Here is a 25,984-nt window from a genome sequence, read left to right on the forward strand (position 1 = left end):
ACTGAAGGTGGCTGAGCAGGAAGCATGGTGAGGAGGACAGGAAAAAGGAAGTGCAAGCAGGAATAAACGCTGTTGAAATAGTTAGGGCACAATTTCCGCTCTCCGCTGTCTTAAAGTTTAACTTGAAGTAATTCTTCTGTTGTCCTTGAAGGACACACGAAGTGAGCCTCTCCACAAAATCTGATGGAGCAATGATGCTGTTGATTGTGACGTTACACTGATATACTGCACAGCGGCGATGGGTGGTCACCGGGACAGGCGGTTCTTTTTCCTGTGGCATTTGACCTTTCTGGAGAATATATATAAACAAATGTTAGAGCCACAACTAATGGAAGCTCGTGCTTGTTTTACCATTAGGTCAGGCTTCAATTTACTTGTCATTGTCGCTCTTCAGGAGGTCAACAAAGCAATACTTGAGACAAGGAGATGGATACGATGTTTCCCTTTTAAAGGCCCGTTTACACAACAATGTTCTTACATTCATTTACATGACAAAGGTGGCCAGGGACAATGAAAACACAGCTTTTTGAGAACAGATCCCAAAGTGGAACTGTCAAAAATGCTCCAACTCTGTTTCCATGAAGACGCCAGAGACGCAGCTACTATGCAATGCCAACACAGCGGGAGTAAATAGTTATTCACATGCACAGTATAGAAGTTTGCCTCCAGAGTGACTCCCAGTCCATATTCTCCTGGGACTGGGTAGTTTTAGATGAGAGTCACCCACAATACCAATTCAACTTCATCGTTGCCGTATAAATACAAACACTTGTTGCTAATTTGAGCAAAAAAACTTTGAACAGGAACTTGTCATATTAAAGAGTCAAAAGATAGGAATGTGATTCTTTCACAGCCTTAAAAGCAGAGGCATCTAATCTGTGGCTCATCGGCCAATTACGGCCTGTGGCTCAGATTTAAATAGGCTCAAAGTTAATTTTACAAATATAACAGAATACAGCTCACTCATGAAATTTGTACTTTACTGTATTGTACTGAGGACTCGTCCAAAGACTGAGCTAACCAAAATTAGGCTAAACAAAAAAAATCAGGTTAGCAACTCATCAAAACTATCGGTGAATATTTGTTCATTAAAATGTCTGTTTCCGAATTGTACTCAGACATAGTTAGTTGAATGGTACACACTCCATTAATACTCACCAATTGTTAAAGAATGCTCCAAACAAAGCTCTTAATGATCTGACCAATCGGGCTCAGCACATTATACTGTATTGCTTTCTCTGTATTCCATGAAGACAAGTGCTAAACTGATTAGAAACGGGTCGCTCATGTTACCCAGTGCTTACGTTTCAATTCTTACAATTTTAATGGGAAAACAGTCAGTGAAAGATGTAGTAATGAGAACTGCCACTCTGACACAAGGACACTGCAGCACAGAGTGGAGTAGTTGTTTTAATGAGCTGTGTTATCTACATTCATCTTCAGTATTGTTTGGCCAAACTGTGGTTTGCTCAATTATTTTAGTCACCAAATAAACTTAAAAGCATGTTTTCATAGTGTGGTAGATCGCCAGCCCATGCAGGGGAGAAAGATGAGAATCTTTGCACGAGAGCTCACTGTAAGGACACCCTGATAATCTCTACACCACTGTGTGCCTCCTGACTTATATCATTCAGCAGAATGATCCCAATCACTTTGAAGACACTGTCAAGGTGATGTGTTGAATCCATGGCCCTTGCTTCGTCACGGATGTAACTTTTCAAGACAAACAGATATAAAAGAAGAATAAACAAAATACATGGCGAGTTTAGCCATCTGTGGGCTCTGGCTTTCAGCATTAAGAAGACTGACGAGCCAACGTACAGTGATAAACAGCATTTACACCAGGAAGATGGATTCTGGGAGGTTTCTTAACCTCACTTATCTGCCTGCTTCCCTTTTGGCCAATGGTGACCTCAATACTGAGAGCATGGGATTAACTACACTTGCCAAAATATAATATATATTGATATGAAGTAGCTATAGTAAGCTGAATGTACACGGAGAATATATTAAAAATGGGGTTTTAATGGTCCTGGATTTGGAAAGACGATCGAAATAAATCAGACTTTTAATCGGTTGAATTAATTTAGATTCTTTCTAAAGTTTTTGCTGAATTGTTTATGTCTTCTCTTCTTCTGTCTCACAAAAAAACCGCACAGACACACTTTCAAAGCCACTAATAATTGCTTATAGAGGTTCTTGGCATAGTACAGTGAAAACACTCTAGGCAATTTCCGTCAAAGGTAAACACATCCATCACGTACAGCTAAATTTAATAACTGCATTTTCTGCAACGCATTTCCTGGTTGTCTCTCCTTCTTCAGCAAACGTAAAGGAAACAGAGGAGGGTATCTTTTCCCTGGGAAACAGCTCAGACCTGGGACGCACAAGAGGCACATCAGTACAGTATAATGCATTGAATATATGAAGATAACTTGCGTGTGCAATCACCAACACACACTGCAATCACACAGAAACACAACGCCGTTGTTGTTGAGCGTATATATGGCGTCTAATTACGTTGTGAGCAGTGGTGATAAATCACTGGCGTCTTAATCAAAGCACTACAACAGAGAGAGTCATCAATCACTTACAACAGCACCACACAACATCAGCCTGTAGCTTCCCCTTGGCTCCTGTCTGGCAGCCCTGCTCTGCGTAAAACACGGGCCACATCGCTGCGACACATTATCATTAGCACAATCAACACCACTTTGGATGGCCTGACAGAAAGCCATCAAATCCTAAATGGATATTGAGATATATTGGACCATAAAACTGACAAAGTGATGCTTGGCGCATTTCAAAAAGAAACCAAACAGGAAGCAGATCCTCCGTGGTTCTTCTGAGCTTGTTGCGCTCCAGGCTGCTCAGTCGTCGCCTTGCACCTGAGCTTCACTTGTCCTGTGATGGATCGTAGAGGCCCGGGTCACCTCAAAGGCACAGTGGTGACATTCAGAACGTGGAGCTTAACGTGGGAGAATGACAGATGGCATTTCACCGGAATCTATAAAAATGTGTCAGAGAACGAAGACTTTGACTTTGAGTCCTGCACTGCCCTACTTTACAACCCATGTACATTTTACACACATGCTTCGAGGACTCAAAAAGTCAACAGGGGAGACATGGCTGCGAGGTACAGATTTGGGTGCAGTCACACCTGAAGTGTCCCTGACAAAAACTCCAACAGGAACAGGTCTAATTTGGAGTGTCCGGTCTTTTGAGATTTCTTTTTCCATTTTTTTGGATGAAATGTCATCACATCATTTTGCTGTTTAATATGAGAACATGGCTGCGATTAAATGAGACAGGACGAGGCAGACAGCCTGAATGGAGAGAGTGCAGGATGGAGACGGTGGGCAGTCAGCTATGAAGGACATGGACACAGCAGTTATTTTTAGTTATCAGTTTTCAGAGGCTGTCATTCGGAACATCTCATTAAAATCGGAAGGCAGAAAAAAAGCAAAGGAATCACAGGAAGGCAAGATCAAAAAAGCTCACGTTCCTGTAACATATAAGCACATACACACACGCACACGCACGCACACACGCACGCACGCGCGCGCGCACGCACGCACACACACACACACACACACACACACATACACACACACACACACACACACACACACACACATCAACATTGGATACAATAAAATATGATATATCAACAGAGGTACAAAGATATACAATAGAATTAAATCAAATCAAATGTTTGATGGCCATTTTTACCTGTTTTCATTTACAAGCATCATGTGGACTAAGATAGTCATAAATATACAACCTAAGGGATTATATGTGTAAAATAGCAGTTGTAAACAGTGCAATCAAACCAAAGGGGGGATTTCTTTGGGAGGGGGTCTGTGAAGTAGCAGGATCAGAGTAAAAAACATAAAACGAACAAAAAATTATTATTTCAGGACAACATGAGAGAGTGAAGAATGGTTAAATTGTCCTTTGTCAAGATGTGCACACCTCAATCCAACATCTAAACCAATTGTCATTAAAAATCTAGAAAAAGAATTGTACAAGTTGGATCAATACCAAAGTATATGAGTATCTGTGTGAGGACATGAACTGTTAATTTTAACTATCACAGTTACATCAATCATTTTGACTGTAATCTGGACAGCGCTGCATGCTATCCCACTCATTAAAACAAACAAAAAAAATGGTTTGAAATTGATGATTGAAACCCCCAATTTGAGACTGAATTACTTTATCAAATATTGCAAGCAATCAGCTATCAGTGCATACATGAGCAGATTTTTTTGGTGACCTCTGCAAAAGATAACCGGTCTATATATGCTGTAATATCAGAGGGGGTGTGCACACATGGATTCATTATGTTCCTCGGCAGACAGGAAAGTCTTTTAAAATGCACAAAGCCTGTCCAAGGTTTATTAATCATCCTATAATGAGAGATTAAATGCAGAGATTCATTAACACAATGTGGACAGAGTAAATCAGATACTTGAGGGAAATGTCCTTACTGGTGAAGTCGTTAAACATATTAACAGGACCACTATGCCATATCTTTTCCATGCTAAATGCCCCTCGGAGTCATTCTCATGTAAAAGCAATAAATACATTTTATGCTGTTTTATAGAAAACAGCCCTGATTTTCAAATTGCTCTTAATGATAGCATGAGAACAAATCCCTATATACATTCTCTGGCGTTTTTTTTTTTATTATTATTATTTTCAATGCAATTACGTTTTAGTAACCACAATCAGATGAGGTCCTAAAAAGGTTCATTCTACTCAGATGGGTCATTTCTCTGCACTTGACTCTCATTGATTTGACACTAGATTTTATAGGAAATTGTTTAAGTTATGAGGCTGAGGCAGACAGAGTAGAGCAATTATGGAGAGATTGCTTCAGTAGCTAATTAACAAACTTCCGCTGTGACTTCGGTGATGAACAACAATACAATACTGTACAGTTTTATGAAGCACAGGGAAAAAAATTGAGCCACCAACAAGTCCTTTATGATGCATGTCTGGTTTGTGGAAGTTGAAGTGGCCCACACATAGAGAACGTGCAAAGTTGACACACTCAAGCTGGCTAGTGAATCAAGGTCATCTCTTTGTAAGTGCTAACCATCACACCACATGTGACAATGTGGGGGAAAGGGAGCGTTGTCTGCGCTGGGGTTGTCAAAATTAGATTTGCACATGCCCATGAATACCAGAATTGGAGACTTTCTGGGATGTAGAGCAGACCTGAGAACATGGTTACACTTTTAAGCAGTTCTGGAGTCTGCAGTCCCATTTGAGGCAATCCAGAAGGCTTTCAGGGGAAAATGTTGTGAACCACTGCTGTAGCATATAATATGTGTTTTTTTGGGGGTTTTGTTTCAGTGTTTAGAAGACATTTTCTCATATTCTTTTATTTTAAGAAGAATTAAAACACTGACGTGATGCTTTTTCGTGGTTCATTATAACTGTGAGGGGTAACCTACTATTTTGACTCATGGACTTGTGAACTTTACTGTCCGGGTATGGTACAATCAAACTTCTTTTTCCACATTCTTTTTTGGAAGATTTCTTTTTTTTTTAGTTCATATTTGCTCAGACTAAAAAAAAATTCTCTTCCTGTGGCTGCGACCTCCTGAAGTTTGAAATGTATTTTCATGGGAACACCAAGGGCCTCATTTATAAAGGTAGCTTATGCACAAAACGGGTCCTGAAAGATGCGTACACCACCTCTCACACAAAGTTTGTGATTGAAAAAAATAAACTTTGCGGGAGAATGTGTGTACCGGTACGTCAACTTTGAACCTTGCACATGCACATTTTGAGACGGGAAACCTGGTGGCGCTGATGAAGCCTGATCCGTCTCATACATTTAATATCTTCAAAAATCAGACTTTCAAATCCATTTATATCAGACACTGTGGTCTTTACATGTTTCCCCAACTTGAAATTATCCAAGTTAACAAAACACTGTAATGCTCTCACTTTGCACCAACCGAATCAAACCAGTTTTAACCTAGAAAAGCATTTAAACTCTTGGCATTTTCCACCTAGCAAACAAAGCCTTCTGAGAAGAGTTGAAGTTGTTATAGCTGCAAAGGGTGGACAGAGATCATATGAAATCCTACGGTTTAAGAATGGGATGTCACTCAAGTTCATAGGTGTGTGACGGGAGACAAGCATATTACTTTTAGTAATACAGTGTACTTTAAAGGTCAAATAAGAAAGTTTTTTTTGTGGTTTTTTGTTGTTGTATTTTTAACCTATTTGTTTTGGATTGTTAATATTTGGTTTCTCCTTGGCAACTGTTAAATATTTCACTTCATGGATTTCAAATATTGGTTGTTTTATGATTTATTTATCACATTATTGTGAGGCGAGAGGGGTGTCTTGTGTTTTACTTGGCTGCAGGTTGCACGTGTGCTGACTAGTGTCCACGGGCTGCCATCTGTTGGATTTTTGACGTAACTGCAGTTTCGGAAACAATGTTGCCTTCAAATAAAATGGGAATAATGATATACAATGTAAAGACCACAACTGCATCGTTGAGTTATTTGTTATTCTTGTTTTTATTCCCCACAAATTTCAATGGTAAATCTATATTATCGACAATTTAAAACAAAAGGAACCGTTGAAATTCAAACTATTGCAAAATACTGACGTTGCTTTAAGTGCAAATATCATTTTCCTACTGCGAACGTTGACATTGAACTAAACCAAACATGGCGGATACGGACGAGCCGTAAGTAGAAACCGAGGAATCGAGCAACAAACTCCCGGAAGATGATTTCTCATGTCTTAAATCCACGAAGGCACAGCATGGACTAACTCTTTTTTTATCCTATCATTTTAGGGAAAAGAAAATAAAGAGAGTAGAGGCGCTGAATGAGAAGTTAGAGATCAATTGGTAAAGCTGAAGGAAGGTTTGATATTACTAGTGTTTCGGATCAACTAGTGTCCTTGTTAACTGGTGACCGACTTCTTTTAGCGTTAGTCGTTGCTGCTTGTAGTCACTCGTTGCAACTGCAGTTTTTTAAAATAAGAGTCACAAAATGTGTGCTGACTCACTCATTGTTCACTGGGACATCGATGAATTTCTGTCGGATTTTTAATATCTGCTCTTACGGGTGCTAAAGTAACTCGGCCATCAGGTAACAGGGAAACCAGTTGATCCGTAACGCCAGACAGGACGGCGACTCACGCCAGAAAAGAAAAGCACACAATTGTCGTCGTAAACACGACATGAGTAGATGAGTTAAGGAAAGTCCACTGGTTAGTTGATTAAATAACTAATGTATCTGTGAAATAAACCCATTTTGTGACGTTCGCCTATGTACAGGCAGAAGAACTCTCTTCTCTCTCTTGACATGTTAGCTGTTTCCTTAGCCTGTCCTCTTTAATGTAGTTTTACTAAATGTTTATTTAGACATTATGTCAGAGAATAGAAGTCAGAACAGTAGGGGTTGTTTATAAAGCAAGCTTGCTTTATTTCTAGTAACGACAGTCATATTAAAAGGCTCCGACTGACGATTGTAAACAAGTACAGAGATGAAGTGCTAAATTTGTAAACATCCAGTCATGCATATCGGTGTATGCTTTGATGTTTTGGTGTAGATGTGTGCACGGAATGACTGTGTATGTGTATGACCGTAAAACTATAAAATGTATTACTATCTACATATATTTTTTAATATGTAGGATTCTGGTTTGATGATCTGGTCTCAGCAGACAGTGCATGCAGTCTGTCTTCATCCAGCTTTCAGAGTGTGGAAACTCGACAATGTGAATGTCTCCTGTCCTCAGCATGGTGGTGGACGGAGGCAGTGGACATGCATGTGAGTGGGATGGCCGGTGGAACCATATCAAGAAGTTCCTCGAGAGGCCGGGTCCGTTCACGCATCCTGACTTTGAGCCGAACCCAGAGGTAATGATTCAAGAGAAGGATTGAGTGATTATTTCACGCCGTGACTTTTCTGGTGTAAAATATTGTGTTTATCTCTCCTGCAGTCTATCAAATTCCTGTTACGAACCTGCAAAATTCTGGTCATTGGTGCTGGTGGACTGGGGTGCGAGCTGCTGAAAGACCTAGTAATGTCTTTGTTATTATCGAACACCTAAAAGTTACAATTCATCCAGTAATGAAGCATCCATATTTACATTTTTTAATTTTTGGCTTAGGCTTTATCAGGCTTTCATAACATTCATGTTGTTGACATGGACACCATCGATGTTTCCAACTTGAACCGACAGTTCCTCTTCAGGTCAGCAGGTGCATGTGATATACTCCTTGTGAATTTCTGACACGTATCATTAGATTTCAAAGTGTTTGTGATCTTTAACAGGCCTAAAGATGTTGGCCGGCCCAAGGCAGACGTCGCGGCTGATTTCATCAACACTCGTATACCAGGATGCTGTGTTGTACCGTATCCTTTCCTTGTGATAAAGTCCCAGGATTTTGTTTATGTTGAACAGGACATGGAAATATCCCAATCACAGTCAACAAGCTACGATGTAAAGTGTTACAACAGATGAATGTATGCTTTACACTGATACGTATTAGGCTTGGTGTACATGGTAAGGATATAGTTGTGGAGCCACTGTAGCTGAGGTTTGTTTATCAGCCAAGTGAAAGTAAGGATAATCAACTTCTCTAATCTTATCTGATTGCATGTTGGGTATACTCGTGGTTATTGGCAAGTACAGAGGCTGACGCCTTGTTTTATGTTTCATGGTAAACTGTTTTTCCTGAACATTTAGGCAGACATTTCAAGAAAATCCAAGATTTAGATGAAACATTTTACAGACGTAAGTATCTGCAAGACCGTGTGATCCCAACTCTCCTTATGTCTGATTGGATTCAGTTTGATGCAGAGGAATTGATTTGTTGGGGGGTGGGGGTGTTTTTTTTTTTCCCCCCACTAATAACAGTTGGAAACCCTGTTATCAAGTTCAAATTTTAGAGTCAATTAGACAGAAGACATTTGCTTATTTCTTCTCTTTTTCAAGGTCCTAGAATACTGTACCCCCTCATAGAGGTCCAATTTTACTATAAATTTATACTTGTAAAGTATACTCTTTAATCATAAAATCACATTCTGGAATTGTATGTTTTCATAATTGAAACTGAATTTAATTTGAAAGTTTAATCTGAACTTAATACACCTTTATGTCTTCATCTAGAATTCCATTTAATTGTGTGCGGCCTCGACTCTATAGTTGCTCGGAGGTGGCTGAATGGTATGCTGGTGAGTTTTATTTTAAACTCAAATCCTTCAGGAAACCAGGATTATTTTCAGCAGTTGATGTTCTGTAAGGCCACTAATTAAATTTGTAACACTGTCAGGTCATAATAAGAATTACTTATCACTGTTTGAATAATGAGCGACTGTTTGGCAGCTTGCTGCTGGCACGGCAGACGAACACAATCAATTATGTACAAGGGATTTGGGATTATTGCATCTCGGCATGTAATAATTTGGCTGCTTGGGCAATGATAATTTTTTTTCCCCCCTTATTTGTTGAGGTTTTAAAGAGTTAAGATGTTGTCTATTGGAGATGTAGTCTATGCGTTCATGTGTCTCCTCCCTGTGTCTCTGTGCAGCTCTCTCTGCTGGTGTATGAGGACGGTGTCTTGGATCAACAGTCCATTATTCCTCTAATAGATGGCGGCACTGAAGGCTTCAAAGGCAATGCCAGAGTCATTTATCCTGGCATGTCGGCCTGTATCGACTGTACCTTGGAGTTTTACCCTCCCCAGGTAAGGAGGAAGATTAGTTTGAAACGCTGCCTCACTCTCGGTCCTTTTGTTTTTGCTGATAACCATTTGTGTTTTCACACAGATAAACTTCCCCATGTGTACCATCGCGTCAATGCCTCGTTTGCCAGAACACTGTGTTGAATATGTGAGGATACTGCAGTGGCCCAAAGAGATGCCCTTTGGAGGTAACAAATCAACATGTACTGTTATTTCGGCTGTGTCGTTTGTAACGTTAAGAATCGCCAGGATCAGATTTCCACCCCGCGGTTCTGTAGACAAAGAATATCGGATGTGTTTGTGAATGTGGTCCAGACGGCGTGGGCCTGGATGGAGACGACCCACAGCACATCCAGTGGGTGCACCAGAGATCTCTGGAGAGGGCAGCAGAATACAATATTACAGGAGTCACATACAGACTAACTCAGGGTGAGTGCACAAAGCATGCAGTGGTTTGTTTGTTTGTTTTTTAATCGCTGTCATAAAACTGTCTGTAAATAAGTATTTATAAATCAGGGATTGGTGACATTGACTATCATCTCATGTTTTATGTTTAAAATAAAAATTAGTTTGGTTATGCAGACACTACAGCAGGGATGTCAGACACATTTTTAGTTCAAGGGCCACATACTGTACATCCCACATTCCTCTTGAGTGAGCCGGACCGTTAAACTAAGGCCATAATAACCTTTAAATTCAAACGTGAACGCTTTTCTCTGTTGTAGAAGAAATTAAAATGTCTACAGTGTTTCATTTACTATGGAATATTGCTTCAATCTCAACCTAAAGCCAATTTTAATGAAACCTTCTGGTGCAAAATCCAGCGAAATGTTCTAATAACTTCTCCTTTAGCTGTTGCATTAAGCATGTTTTTATGAACTCACTCTGACAGCTTGACTCTGAGACGAATGCAAGTTGTCTATCTTTCATGGCAACGTCACCAATATCTCTGCTCGGGTCTCAGTGTTGTGTGTCTCAGTGTCCAAAACTACCTCTACAAATAAAAAAAAAAAAATCAATGTTTTCTTTGAAATGTTTACAATTTGCTTGGTGGGATTGGAATCTCTTGCAGAACAATTTTGTCCCACGTGCCTTATGTTTAACAAACATGCATTACAACATGATTAAAAGTCAGATTTAAAAAAATTCAGCCTCCCACCATCTGTGAAAGCAATCATTTATTGATCATTTATTGATCATTGGAAATGAGCTGATCTGTAATAATGGTCACATCATTGATTCCAAAAGTATTGGTCCCCAATGTTACTTGGAAGAAAGTCATAAATATTCTTTTTAATTCAGTTACTTTGAATATATATGATATGTTCAAAATACTATCCAATACAGAATATAGTTCGATAAAATATTTAATATCTAAAGTCACTCGCTCTATTTTTCCACACTTGGCGCATAAAGAGGTGCAACATTTAATTAGGATGAGTTTAAATGACTGCTATAATGCTAATGCCTTATTATTATTTTTTTTTTCCATAAGTAAACTTCATAAAGCGTGTCCTTTATCCATAGCTAGTGGTGAACTATTGGTTCAGGTTAGTCATAGTACTGGTATTTGTTGAGTCCAACATTTTCTCAGGTGGTACACGATGTTAGAATTTAGAGAACGATGACTCGACATGGCGGTAATGGTTTTGTTTCTCTGTGTTGCAGGTGTGATTAAGAGGATCATCCCAGCTGTGGCATCTACAAATGCTGTCATTGCTGGTAAGTAGCCAGGATTTGCTAAATATTGTCCATTTCTGGGAAAGACGTGTGGTAATTATGACTTTATCACAATGAGAGTTAATCATTTCCAAGCGCGACTCTGTAAACAGGAACATGATCCCGGATATAATCGTGTTATTTTTCTCTGCTTTGTTGGACTCAGCTGCTTGTGCAACTGAGGTTTTCAAGCTCGCGTCAAAGTGAGTTTGCAGGATCATTTTAGCAGCAACACCCACAATGCAACACTTATGAACCACTTTGACGAGTTAAGCTCTTTTCTTACATGCAGTGCCTGTTTACCGCTGAGTAACTACATGGTGTTTAATGATGTCGACGGCCTGTACACGTACTCCTTTGAAGCAGAGCGCAAGGTTTGTCCCGATGTCGTCTATATATTTTTATGTCCGTTGTTGTTTTGTTTTTTTAAATGCCTGTTAAAATTGTGATTTCTGTATTTTCCGTTACAGGAAAACTGCTCAGCCTGCAGCCAAATTCCAGTGGAACTCCACTTTTCCCCCTCCTCCCAGCTCCAGGAGGTGCTGGACTACCTGACTGAGAATGCCTCCCTGTGAGTTGTTTGTTATTCATTTGTGGGCCATCCTGCAGAAGTCAAACCCCATTACAATATCTGTCATTGCACTGTTTTTTTTTTTTCTTTCCCCCAGACAAATGAAATCACCTGCCATAACTGCAACGGTGGAAGGGAAGAACAAAACGTTATACCTACAGGTGATTAAACTCACAATTTTCAATGATTTGTTATGAGATCAATTGTGTGTAAAGTGTCACCAATCAGACTATTTTTTTTTTTTTTTGCTGTTGTTTTTACAGTCGGTTGCCTCAATTGAGAAAAGGACACGGCCAAATCTGTCCAAAAGTCTGAAGGGTGCGGTGTTTCCCATACCAAATGCTTCCCGACCAGACATTGCATAGCACTTTTGCAATTTGAATTCGCAGACATGTTCACACTGTGTTTTTTGTTTGGGTTTTTTTTTCCTCTAGAGCTGGGCCTGACTGACGGACAAGAGCTGGCTGTGGCTGATGCCACCACACCCCAGACCATGCTGTTCAGACTCTGCTTCTCCTCATAGGACGGACCCGAGCACCCATCAGGGCGCTATGAGAGTTCACAGTGTTTTCAGTCACAGTGATAGAACCGTCTCAATGGACACAAGGACTGCAGGTCATATTTTGCACTGAAAAGCCAAATCAGAATTCCCACCTTGTCGTGTTTTGGTGGTACTTTGCAAGTTTTCAGAAGTTGTGCATTCTTGTTTTATGTTTACTACAACCTGCTGTGGGTTAGGAGCAAAAAAAAAAAAAAAAAAATTACAAGCAAATATTACTTTCAGAGGATTGTCTGAATATGAGCTTTTAAATATTTATTTATTTTAACAGGGTTTTTTTTTTGATGATTTAAACACTATTTAGTGGGAATCAATCAATCCAAAAAGTGAACTGGAATAAAAATGTCTTCTCTAAAATGACTGTTTGCTTTTATATGACCTCCTTTTGTGCAAGAGATGTAAAATTTGCTCACCGGTTTAAAATTGAAAGTTAATATACCCGTACTCTATTTTTGTTCAAGTACACAACGGACGATTGGAATGTGAAACAACAGGTACCTGAGTGAAGGTATTTGCTCTGTTCTCCAGCTGAATGAGAAACAGCCTCACCGGTACCACACGTGCAAGTTGGCTTTTCGAAAATGCTTAAAATGTTTTTTTGTTGCGATATCTTATTCCTTTTGGTTAAATGAAATCATTTAATGTTTGGTGCGATCCAGATCATACTCTGGATCCAGGGTCCAGAAGAAAGGTTTTTATACAATAGAATATTAAAAAAGAATAGAATTCTTTTTGTCATGTGACATGGTTTTTCCCTCCAATTTTGGTCATTTAATTTGATGATTTTCTTTTTCTCAGATAAAACAATCTCACTCGATCTTTTCTGGCCAAATTTGCTTTTTGATTTCAAGTGCTTTTGTTTCTTTTATTTTCTGTGCTTTGTATCTTTGTCGTCGTCATATATTTTTGAAATACTTTTGTTGCTCAGTTTGTTTGCTTTACCTTTTATAATTGTTGGTATACAGCTCTTTAATTTATTCTCTATGGATTAGGTAGTTGTGTTTAATTTGGGTTATTTTGTGTATCTGTGGAATGTCACATTTCAGTTTAACTCCATGAACTGAGCCTTTTGTCCCTGCCTGCTCGATACTTTCAGTATTCTAACTACACCCAACATGTTTTCATTTTTTTTAATATTTGGTTAGATTACGCTGGACTAGATTAGATAAAACTTTATTGAGTCTTTGAAGCAGATACCATCCAGGAAATTAAAACTTCCAACAGCATTTGAGTGAAATTGCATCTTGTCTGAGTTTAGGTAAAAATTATAAAGAAATACAAAATAAACAGCTAAAATTAAATTTCATACTATAGCCAGTGCAAAGTGATTTTGCATTGCAATGACTTAAGATTTAGCTCTTCGCAGTCACTCAAGTCGGTGTGAATTGAAAGGGAGCATGGAATAAATGTAAGATAAGTATAATGTGACACCATTACAAATATCTAACAAATTACCTATACAATACTGAAATTTGCTGTCCTAAAATGCAAAGTTTAGGTTTTTTTTCCAGAGTAAAATGCAATATAGATGGATTTTTTACACTCATTGGGTGTTTGTTTAGAAACGGGTCAGTGCAGTGGTTTTATGTGTACACTGTCTATGATTTAGCAGTGTCTCACATTGGAATGACTAACACCATTCGGACACAAGGCAATTCGCAGTGCTTTGAAAAGAAATGCATCGAAACAAGGTGATTAGGAAAGGTATGTAATTTTCTCTGAATCATGTTTAGTCAGAAATCTTTTAATTCTTGTCATGTTTTTCAAATGGTTGTGAACTTATTTTGTTCCTACCTTAATGTGGTTATTGAATTTCAGAGCTGATTCTGTGATTACGCCCAGAGTCCTGACTTGTCGTCTGGAGTGACATGGAGTTAAGTTGACCGCTGATCTTTAACCTTTCCTCTTTAGAGCCAAAAACAATGGACACCTTTGTAAGTTGTAAGGTTCTGACACATCCACTCATTTATTTAAGCTATGCACTTACTTAGCAGGTATAAGGGCGTGGGGTCATTCGCTGCCACTGATCTACAGAGCTGTGTGTCATCTGCATAATTATGATAGAAGATGTGATATTCCATGATCTGAGCTAGAGGGAGCATGTTGACCTCGTTTTCTCAAAGGACGACATGAAACATTACCACTGCTATTGAGAGCTGAGACTTCAACTAGTTTGAGTTTTACTCAATAAGAATTATCTCTTGATTAAATGCAGTTTTTTTTCACATGATTGCTATGACCTACTGTTATTCTGCGTCACTGTTTCTTTCAGAGCCTTTATTTGGAAAATGTCTTTCTAAAATTTTAGTTAAGTAAATAAGTAATAACTATATATTGTTTCATTAACAGTCTATTTTTTCCACTGTGAAACAGATTTGTGTGGTAACAATTGCAAGCTCTCCCTGATAAGGTAGTAGACACAGCCAATGATGTAATCATGGCCAATAATTCAAAAGTGTGACCAATTTGACATGCAATTCAAGGCGACATACAGCCACTGAGCCTTTTGATCTAAGCCTTGGATCAAAAGGCGCAGTGGCTGTATGTCGCCTTGAATTGATACATTTTACATCAACATTAGACCTTAGATTCTAAGGTCTAATGTTGATGTCAAATGTAGCAATTTGGTGCAGTAAATATGAATAGCAGATTACAATGAAGGTCCTTATTCTACTGTAATGAGTATGACAAAAATAATGCTTGTTGCAATAAGCAGCAGAGACAGAGCCATTTTTTCCTACATTGTGGTATTTACTTGAGTTTATCAATGCACAGAAAGCATAAAGCATTTTTCATTTTAAAAAATAGGTGAGTCTGTATTCCATTGGTTTATATCACAAAACGTCTAAGTTTAATCATTTACAATAAGTTAAATGTGGGTCCCTCAAGAAAAAGGATTGTGGACCACTGGCTTATATGATAAAGGGTTAAAATACAAATAACTTCTCCCATGAACACGTTGTTATTTCTATTCTGTACCTGACAGATGATTTTAGGGGGATTTAAAAGGTGGACGTGTTGATTTTAAAGCGTCCGGCTCCGCAAACCACATGGTGACGTCATAGTGCTACGTGGACAGGAAGTCGCGCGCATGCTAACGCTAGCCGTGCTACAAGTTGGGAGCGACCAAAACAAACGATGACGGCGGAGCGGAGAAGCCGAAAAAAACCTCAGATAAACATGGAATAACCTCCAATATGACATATCTGGTGGAGTTCTGGCTGCCGCACAAGCGTTAAATGTTTTTCTACACGACTGACGTGTAGAAATTTCGCAATTATTGGCGTCACTTTGCTACTTTCAGAGCTTAAACTTCCAGCTTTGCTAATTGGCTATGTGGTAGCTTTTTGCTGTGAGTAAATATTTGAGGACACAACTTGTAATGGCATTGGCAGCTGGTTAGTTGGAACATGAAGAGGTTGGCGAAGTGACAAGTGTTGGCGACGTGACGCTAAATTCAGTGTAATAACCGCGCAACAGACTCCGAAGTTGGTGTTCGCTAGCTCGCTCGATCAAGAGGATGAGTTGGTTCAACGCGTCTCACCTGTCCACATTCGCTAAACAGGCTTTAACACAAGCTCAGAAGTCCATCGACCGTGTTCTGGACATCAAAGAAGAGGACCAATGGGGTGACTCAACTGTAATGCCTTACAATGGTAAGTATGTGTGGGAGCACTATAAACAAACGCTAGGATGAACAGCTGCAGCCCGATAAAAGATTAAAACTCATATCTTCTCCAACCAGATGGCACATTACCGGGAAAGCTTTCCGTGAGCGGAGGATGGGGAATGACACAGTGGGAAGCGCCCACAGAAGAAAAGACCACCACTCCTCCTCCTTCCTCGGAGGCTATTACTACTCCGGTCACTCGTACTGTTGTGGATGAATCCGAAAACTTTTTCAGTGCCTTTCTTTCTTCTGGAGATGTACCTGCTGTCCCCAAAGCCCAGGTGGTGTCCATCCCCCCTACGAAATCGCAACGGCGGCCTCAAGAGAAGGAGAAGAAAAGCAAAGAGGCTGTGGTCCAAAAGGATGTAGAGATTCAAAGGTGTGCCGACCAGGGTCACGACCATGAGACAGCTGCTGACGACCAGCCAGTGGAGCCCCAATCCTCACCAGCAGCCCCATATCCAGACACCATCCTCCTTCAGCCAGTATCTCCTATTTCCTCTCCTGATGATCTTCCAAGTCGATTGGATGGTTCAACGAAGAGTGAGACGGCAGACATTGATGCCAACATTTCCGCAGAGCGAGAAACAGAGGAGCTACAGACGCCCCCAGAACCACAGACGGGTCAGGATTCACCAGATTCTCCTGAGAATCAACCTCCTGCTCCAAAGGCCTCTGCTCCCCCCGAGTCTCCACCCACCACATCCTCTAAGGTCGTAGTCCTTGAGCATAAAGACTCAAAGGTGGAGGATCGCCAGAATGATACCCCTTCACCTCCAGTCAGCGCTTTCTCCTCAGGAACCTCCACCACCAGTGACATTGAAGTGCTCGACCATGAAAGTGTATTGAGTGAGAGTTCAGCCAGCTCGAGGCAAGAAACTGGTGAGAGCAAGGCTGGCCTTCACCTCATGCAGGGCTCCTTCCAGCTTCTCACTGCCTCCACCTGTGCAGATTTTGCCCGACTCGAGGACTATCCCAAACTGACCGAGAGTTGCGGCTCATCCTCAGATGCCTTTGAGCGCATCGATTCGTTTAGTGTCCAGTCACTGGACAGCCGGAGTGTCAGCGAGGTGAACTCGGATGATGAGATTCCTGCAAGCAGGACTCTGGCATCCGTCACCGCTGGTCCTGCCCCTTTAACGGCACCATGCCAAAAACAGGAAGGTGAAGCTGTGCGGAAGGCATGCGAGGAGAGAGAAGTTGAGGAGGAAGAGGTTGAGGAAGAGGTTGAGGAAGAGGTTGAGGAAGAGGTTGAAGAAGAGGTTGAGGAAGAGGTTGAGGAAGAGAAGTGCTCAGAAATGACCAGGGAGCAGTCGCTGGATGAAATGGAGGAGAGTGGACGGAGTGCGACTCCTGTGAATAGCGAGCAGCCTGAAGATTTAACGGAACAGGATTCGGAGGTGAACGTCACAATATTTGATCCTGTCTCCCAAGTTGGGGAACTGATGACACTGCCAATCACCGAGGAGATGAAAAGCGTATCGACTGTGCAAATATTGAAGCTTCAGAAGGTAAAAGCCTGCATTGGATTACTCTTCCACTTGAATGTAAATATTTGTTTGCTGTATGTGTTTCCCTTATATTTACTTTTGACTTTATAAAGACACGACGTTTGACATTCAAACAAGTTCAAGCAAATTTCAATGTAAATAGTCAACACACTGAAGTTCATGTTTAATTCAATCTCCAAAACAGTTTACCTCCACAATTAAGGAAATAGATGAAAAATTAGGTATAACTGTAACAATCAGATTTTAAAGAACAATAATGAAGCAAATAAATTCTCTTTATTTGCATCCATAAGAAAGCTTCTTCTTAAAGTGTCAGAGCGTCCTATAAATTATTTGAAACTGTTGGCCCAGATTGTTTAGTGCGATTGTAGATGCTTTATTGTAGTTCTTCTTACGCTGTAGTTACAAGTGATATCGCCACACAAACACATGGTCAAGTTTTAGTTCACGCAGGGTTTAGAATGAGACCAATTTAAATGAGACATCTCTCATGACTTCCACAGCACTGCTTTGTACTGGATTAAATCATTTCTGAACACTGTTAAGCAGCAGGATTAAAATTGACTATAAAGTGTATAGTCATGGTCAAAACTGTTTGTTTAGAAGCATGTCGGGCCTCGCTTTTTCAGGCGTGTTGATCTGCTTATTGGTGGGAATTGGAGTTAGACGATGTTGATGATCACATTTAATCATCTGAGGTCAATGTTACTCTTTGTTGTTCATAGACACAGTCCTCCATAAGTCAGCAGCTATGTTTTGCTACAATTGCCTGTAAATAGATACTTCAGCTTGTTCAATGGAAATTATCGTTATTAATGGATCCACTGAATGAATGTATTTATGTTAAAACTAGTTTCCAGTTGCGTGGCCATTTGAAAGGCACGTTGCTGACAGATTTAATCCTTCTCTCGTTGGTATTGACCTTGTTTGCTTCACTTCCTGCAAATACGAGAGCGTGTCACACAGTACATGTAATTACTTCGATACAGAATTTCTGATGAGTGTCATATTCGTAGACATTTCTTTGAGTACAAATGATGTTGTATGTGTGTGTTTAGGCTATTGATGAGCTGTCAGGCCGCCTGGAGAAGAGAGAGTCACAGCTGCTCACTGTGAGCAAAGACAAGGCCAAGCTGGAGGAGGAGTGCGACAACCTGAAAGAGTGAGTATGTAGCTCACGGCTGCTTCACATAGCCTCTGTAAATAAACAATACAGTTGCTGTTGGTGCCGCTTAGATTGGACAAGGCATGCTAACATGTTAGCACTGAAGATGCAAGAACATGATTAGTAAACTAAATTGTTGCCAGAATACACTCAGAAGAATCCCAATATATACAGTTATCAATGTGTGTGGGTTTAAAATGCTGTTCTGAGTTGCTGAGGTTATTTTGATATTTTACATTTAATAATTTTGTCGCCCTCCAGTGAAGTGATAAGCTTAAAGGAGGAGAGCTCCACTGTTCAGTCCCTGAAGGATGAGTTCACCCAGCGCATCGCCGATACAGAGAGGAAGGCTCAGCTGGCCTGCAAAGAGAGAGACATAGCCAAGAAGGTAACTCGCATATTAGTCATAATTATCTGTGATTTGTCTTATCTCCCATCAGTTCTGCTTTTGGATGTCTGAAAACTGTTCAGCCATCATATTCATTTAATGGGTATTGAAAACCATGTACAAAGTTTCAGTGTTGAAACTGATGTTTTTTTTTTCTCTGCGTTGCAGGAGATAAAAGGCTTACGTGAGGAGCTTGCCACAAGACTGAACCCCAGTGATACAATGGAGATCATCAGAGAGAAGGAGGAGCAGATCAGAGGTCTGCTGGAAGAGGGTAAGATTCACTCACAGGCTTGCCAAAGCCGGGTTTTACACTTGGTCTTATGGAGTGAAGCTGCTTTAAAATGCTTTAAAGTTCATGCAGTTGGTGAGGCATTGACATTTGGCTATTGTCACTTTAACACTTTTCAAATCAGCGTCATTCCTTAATATCAACAAGTTGACGGTTAAGCATGAAAACTGCTTCACTGTGTTCTTTTCCAAAATAGTTTTCAAGACATGTCTTATTAATCTGCTTATAATACAATTGAGTGGAGTGTGACAAACGTACCGGTGCACGTCTGGCGACTTCATTTAGTTAATATGAACTTCTACTTGACTGAAGTGTAAGTGTCTCCAGCTTTATTAAGATGTCTGAGTTTGTCTTCGTGTCTCTTCACTTTTAGGTGAAAAGTTATCCAAGCAGCAACTGCAGCAGAGCAACATCATTAAGAAGCTTCGTGTGAAGGAGAAGGAGACCGACACCAGAGCCACCAAGCAGCTGAAGAAAATCAAGGAGCAGGAGGAGGAGCTCGTGCACCTGCAGCAGGTTCACATACACTCTGCTTTAGAAACAACCTTCTAAACATTCAGTTTTTACAGTTAGCAGTTCTATTAAGTTTGCCCGATGATAATGCATGGAAACCACATGCACTGCAAATCAAACATTATGCAGTAGGTTGTTTTTTTTTAAGTAGTACACAATGATGATGACAGGGAAACGCTTTCAAAGATAGAAGAGTTAATTTATTTTCTATCTTTAAACTTATCCCACAAGTACTTTGATTATATTATATTTATTATATGTTATTGACTCGTCAGAGTTTAATATCGGAAGGTATCATGAAGTGAATTGGGAAGAGTTTGCTTTACTTTGTCTTTAGATGTTTCTTCAAAGTAAAAAGCACTACATTGATCAAGATTTCGGGGAGGATTGTGGTACAGTGTTTAACACTTCTGATCTTCTTCCTGAAATCCAAAGATATATCTATTTAATTCACTGATCGCTTTACTTGTAGGTTTATGTGTGTATGTGTGGGTGATTGCGTGTCTCTTTGTCTTACCATAACAATAACCACTTTTAAAAAGCTGTGTAATATTATGAAGCAACTAAAAGTAATTAATGCATTTTTGGGTTTATCTTTTTGATAATTACTGTTCACACTTTGTTTTCAAGTTCAAATGTGACATTTCTCTTTTCAAATATATGGATATCTTTGTTTTTCTACATATAAATGAGTTGTGACTCGTTATTAGCTTAAACTATGTTCATCATGATCCTGGTTGACGTGTCTAGGTTCTGGATGGGAAGGAGGAGGTGGAGAAACAGCACCGGGAGAACATAAAGAGACTGAACACGATGGTGGAGCGACAGGAGAAGGAGCTCAGCGGGCTGCAGTCGGACTCTGAGGAGCTGCAGGAGAAAGGCCGGAGCCTGCAGGCTGCTCTGGACAACTCTTATAAGTAAAAACTTTGTGTTTTACTGTGCAAAACTATACAGTACGGATTGACATTGAGAACAACACTTCTTTGTCTTCAGTTTAGATCTTATAGGGCAACTAAGATACCCTTAATTGGCAAAAAGGTCACCAAAACACCTTTGACAATGGATTTCTAAATCTATGGCACACATTTCTAAAACATGTATGTTTTGTGACATACACTGTGGCTTCAGCCTTCCTCTACATCTGTGTCGTCAGGGAGCTGGCAGAACTTCATAAAGTCAACGCCAGCAGGGTCAGTGAGGCTGAAGAAGCAGCTCTGAGCAGGGAAATACAGGCCAAAGAGCAGCTGGGTGTGGCTCTGGAGAAGGCCCAGGAGGAGGCCAGGATTCAGCAGGAAGCACTGGCCGACCAGGTAACGCAGACCCTGGAAGTCTACTGTTTTTTTTTTTTTTTTTTCCCTCTACCATGCATGTCTCAATTCAACTTGAATTCCGCCATTGTTCCTGGACCCGTGTTCAGGTGGCTGATCTCAGGTTGGCTCTGCAGAGGGCTGAACAACAGCAGGCAAGGAAAGAAGACTATTTAAGAGATGAGATCAGTGAGCTTCAACAGGTAACATCACGATGATGAAATGTGGCCAAACAAGCTCACGAGTAAACAAAATGAAGTCGGCGACTCGTCTTATGATTCTGTAACGCAAACTGTAATTTCTTCGAATTTATTCAGAGGCTTCAAGATGCAGAGACGAGAAACCAGGAGCTCAGCCAGAACGTGACCTCGGCCACGCGGCCTTTACTGCGGCAAATTGAAAACCTCCAGGCCTCGCTGGGTGGACAAACGGCATCCTGGGAAAAACTGGAGAAAAGCATCTCTGACAGGCTCAGTGAGGAGCAGAAATTTATCTCTCAGTTTATACGAAAGGGTAATCTGAGTGAGTATAAGCTAAAAATCTGAGATGATTTCACCCCGTTTGTTCCACCAGCCGATGCCCAGGCGCAGCTGGCTGTGGCGGTGGAGAAGGAGCGATCGGCAGCAGAAGAACTTCTGTCCATCAAGTCACAGCTGGCCTCTCTGGAATCCCAGAATTCTACGCTGCGCCAAGAAAAAGCCCGACTCCTGGCTCAGCTGGAAGCTGAGAGGAACAAAAGAGAGAAACTGGAGGACGACAGCAGCAGGTAAGGAATTTTCACTACAGGGGGCTACTGAACTCTAGTTTTGTTTTTTTTTACCTTTGATTGAAATGATCTCCTGACTGTGAATTTTATAGAAAATTGACCATAATTACCTTTGCCAACGAAAGTTGGGCCGAGACTGTTTGTTTTTATGTTTTGCGTGTATTTATTTGTTTTTTTATTGGTTTGTAATATATATATATATAACTTTTACCAACAACTACTTACCCAAATTGCATGACATTTTCTGGGATGATTTGTCATCATCAATTAGATTTGGGGACGTTACCAGCCAACTGTTTCTAAATACATGCTAGCGATGCTAACTTGGTTCTGTAAACAAATTTGGCGTCGGTGAAGGTCTGCGCTCTACTGAGTGCCTGTTCTAGTTTATATTTGGTTTGGCCTTTGTAGCAGAGTTGGTAGAGCAATCACTAAGTGGTTTCCACCCCTGTTGTCTCGTCCTTTCCATATGTTGAAGTGTCCTTGAGCAAGGCATGAGACACTGAGGCCTGAAACGCTCCCACTGGAGGATTAGCACCTTGCATTGCAGCTGTGTGAATACAACTGACAGTGTAATGATTTGGGTCGGTTGAAGCCGCCGATGTGTCGTCTCAACATTTCCAATGAGATGCAGCCACTGGCCGACAGTGATCAAATGAAAATCATATTTTTTAGTTTGATTCCACAAACGCTTTATATTCTGCTCGAAACAAAAGCCCCCATTTCAAATAAAATATTAGCAAGAATTTCCAACATTCAGTCGTTTTGATACTCGGAGTCAGAATCAACAGTCGGCACAGGACATACATATGGAGGTTAGAAATTGTACTACACTTAGACACACGGTGCAAAAATAAAGACAAATGTTAAATTGGAAAAGTACAAATGTTCCTAAATTAATCATTGACAAAAAAGAGGAAGTCATCAGAAGGCACTTTAACTCTCATTGCCTCACAATGTGAGAGCTATCTGATTGTTAATTTACAGTCTGTAGTTTTTAACTCCTGGAATTCCTAATGTGAAATATAAACACAGAGTGTGTACATGAGCTGGAAACACTACACATAATATTATTTTACTTTTTCACTCCGATTCAGGTGTTTGCGTGCGGTAGCATAGCAACAAAACACTAAGTCACGTTACTGTTTTGTTTTCAAAAAATTGAGTGCTCAACTATTCTGGGTGTTGGTAAAGTTTACAGGCTGCGTCAGAGTAATGTGGCCTTCGCAGCGCTCTCTGTCATGCTAATGTGTCCTGCAGTTGGTTTGTTGTGGGATCCGCCCCTTCCTGAGTGGCAGTGTGAAGCCCAGGGGAACACCCACTGTGAGAAGCAGTCATGTGTGAACACATGGCCTCTGTTGCTCAGAGGCATGAGTGGTGAGAGGCCCAGTGAGCTTTACAGGGCCAGTGGCGCAATGGATAACGCGTCTGACTACGGATCAGAAGATTCTAGGTTCGACTCCTGGCTGGCTCGAATGTTTTTGTTCAACTTTTCTTTTTTTCCTTATTTATATATTAGATAGATAGATTTTTAGCTGATAATTACTGATCACCAAAGACAAACAAATTTATTCTAAATTAGTCCAAGGAACTTTTTGTGCTGGCTGATCATTAAAGTGTAGACCGAAGCCTGTCCATATGACGTGTGGAGATCAGTTATTTTTTTGTTTTTGTATGACTTTGTTTAGTTGTAATTGTGTTTCATAATGACACGTTTTATAAGAAAACCAAAAACAAATGTCCACATTGCGAATGATGAGCCTTTTTTGCTTGTCAATGCCGTGCAGGGAACACGTGGAGTTGGAAAATCTGCGAGGAGAACACAGTCGAATGTTTGAGGAGGCCAAGAAAGAAAAGGTACAGTTACAGCCATTCCCAATGTTCCCATTTTGGTGTGAAACCTCTTCCTGATGGACATTCCTGTTTCTTCTGTCAGCTGTTGCTAAACAATCAGCTGGAGATGGAGAAGATGAAGGTGGAGCAGGAGAAGAAGAAATGCTACCTGGTGCAAGAAGCGCTCAGAGAAAAGGTTTGGTTTTTTTACAATTCCTTACCTCAAATAATTATGTTTGCCTGCTTGATTCAGTCTAAACTCATTCACTTTCATTCTGCCGTGTCAGGAGCGGAAGACCATAACTCATTCTGTGGGAGAGCCTCCGGCCTCCTCCACACCCTCTCTGTCCCGTTCCAGCTCCATCAGTGGGACAGATAACGCCGGGCTGCACACCTCCCTGCTTTCCCAGGTGCACCCTGCTCTCCACCTATACCTCATTTTAAACTCTGTTCGCATGGAGGCTGGAGGCTTGACTGTACGTTTCACTTTTCCCCAGGACGACTCCATCGACCACTCTCTGGGCAACATGACCATGTCCATGTCGATGAGCGGCACCAACCTGTACGAGGCCGCCAGGCTGTCTGGAGGCTCCAGCGTCATCGAAAACCTCCAGTCTCAACTCAAGCTGAGAGAAGGAGAGATAGTGCAGTTGCAGGTAATACGTTTAAACACAATTGGCAAGATTAGATTGGTCAGCAGCTTGTTGTGACCGTTTTCAATTGTACGCTTGTGTTGCGTTGTCAGCTTGAGATCGCCACGCTGGAACGGAGCCGCTCCGTGTTGGAAGAGGAGCTGGTCCGCCTCACGACTCTCAATGACGAGATGGAGGAGCAGGTGGTGGAAATCCCCAAACTCAAAGTTCAGCTCAAGGTACAGAGCCACCCAGTGCGAGGATCTCTTTCAGCAGGACGTCGCGAGATGTGATTTTAACCTGTGTGGCTCTGCATGACAGGAGCTGGAGCAGAGGCACAACACCATCCTGCAGATGTATGGAGAAAAGGCAGAGGAAGCAGAGGAACTGAGGCTGGACCTGGAGGATGTGAAGAACATGTACAAGACTCAGATCGATGAATTGCTGAAGAACCAGAAATAAACCGGTTTTGCTCCTCTGGGGCACAAATCAGTTTTACACCTTAGTCACATATACATTCTTAAAAGGAGATAGGAGCAGAACACTTAAGTTGAATCACTGTGTCAACAGAAACTTCCTGTTATGTCACCTGATCAAATAGTTTTATTTGAAATAATGATTATTTTATTTATATGGGGACGTTGGGAGTATGCGACTCGGTGCATTTACCAGATTTGCGATGAAGGATATCCGCTGTGTGTGATTCACTCATTGATATGAAATCTTTGGGGCTCCTTTAGAACGAAAACGATTCTCCTGATCCCGTCTGTTGTTGTACACACAGTTTTTAACTATATGAGATGGTGAATGCTTTTTGCACTAGAAGATTTTGAGCTCATCCACAGTTTCTGTATGCATAATCAGAACGGTTTAGCAAATATATTGAAACTTTGTACAGAAAAACATTTATGTATTGTTCCTAACTCCTCAGATTGCTGATCACTATGTACGGTGTAGAGGGGCGAGTCGCCCATGATTGAAATCCTACAGACTGGACTTTCAGATGTATACATATGTAAATGAATAAACATTTATTTGGGTGGTGGAAAAATGATTTGATTCTATGGTGTGCAATCATTTTAGTCCTGTTCTGCAGCTTGGGTGAATGAGAGCCTTCTGGTGTCGGAACAGTTTTTACTCTCGGAACAGGAGGAGATTTAGTGTCTCCTCCTCCACAATACCCTTGTTAATGCCTTACTTACCATTAACGTACAGATCCAAACACTTTCCAGCTGCTGTTAGATTTAAACGAAGTTGAGCAGCACTGTTTAGGTATCAACATGAATATCAAGCAGGTACACAAATCAGCAAAGTAGCAACAACAA

At 40.7% G+C, this 25,984-nt stretch overlaps 2 protein-coding genes across 3 annotated transcripts; both read left to right on the forward strand.

Annotated features, from left to right (window-relative positions):
* Positions 1–6,709: 6,709 nt before the first annotated feature.
* On the forward strand, positions 6,710–12,933 carry uba3 (ubiquitin-like modifier activating enzyme 3). Of its 2 annotated transcripts, none has more exons than XM_080495952.1 (17): positions 6,710–6,721; positions 7,783–7,903; positions 7,987–8,067; positions 8,158–8,240; positions 8,322–8,402; positions 8,741–8,784; positions 9,160–9,224; positions 9,581–9,736; positions 9,819–9,921; positions 10,049–10,162; positions 11,402–11,455; positions 11,619–11,655; positions 11,745–11,826; positions 11,923–12,023; positions 12,121–12,184; positions 12,287–12,341; positions 12,458–12,933. In XM_080495952.1, the coding sequence occupies exons 2-17, from the start codon at positions 7,784–7,786 to the stop codon at positions 12,544–12,546; spliced, it is 1,329 nt and encodes a 442-aa protein (XP_080352078.1). In that variant the 5' UTR covers positions 6,710–6,721; position 7,783; the 3' UTR covers positions 12,547–12,933. The 2 variants fall into 2 exon arrangements, with proteins under 2 accessions (XP_080352078.1, XP_080352079.1); XM_080495953.1 differs by lacking the exon at positions 6,710–6,721 and adding an exon at positions 6,839–6,886.
* Positions 12,934–15,709: 2,776 nt separating this feature from the next.
* Positions 15,710–25,713, forward strand: tmf1 (TATA element modulatory factor 1). Its single transcript, XM_080495915.1, has 17 exons — positions 15,710–16,238; positions 16,328–17,763; positions 18,822–18,925; positions 19,190–19,316; positions 19,485–19,590; positions 19,982–20,124; positions 20,872–21,038; positions 21,275–21,431; positions 21,539–21,631; positions 21,746–21,902; positions 22,002–22,194; positions 23,982–24,051; positions 24,131–24,223; positions 24,315–24,437; positions 24,525–24,683; positions 24,773–24,898; positions 24,981–25,713. Exons 1-17 carry the CDS (start codon positions 16,103–16,105, stop codon positions 25,119–25,121), a joined length of 3,531 nt encoding a protein of 1,176 aa, XP_080352041.1. The 5' UTR covers positions 15,710–16,102; the 3' UTR covers positions 25,122–25,713.
* Positions 25,714–25,984: the final 271 nt, after the last annotated feature.

This window comes from Blennius ocellaris (genome assembly GCF_963422515.1).
Source record: "Blennius ocellaris genome assembly, chromosome: 4".
NCBI lineage: Eukaryota > Metazoa > Chordata > Actinopteri > Blenniiformes > Blenniidae > Blennius > Blennius ocellaris.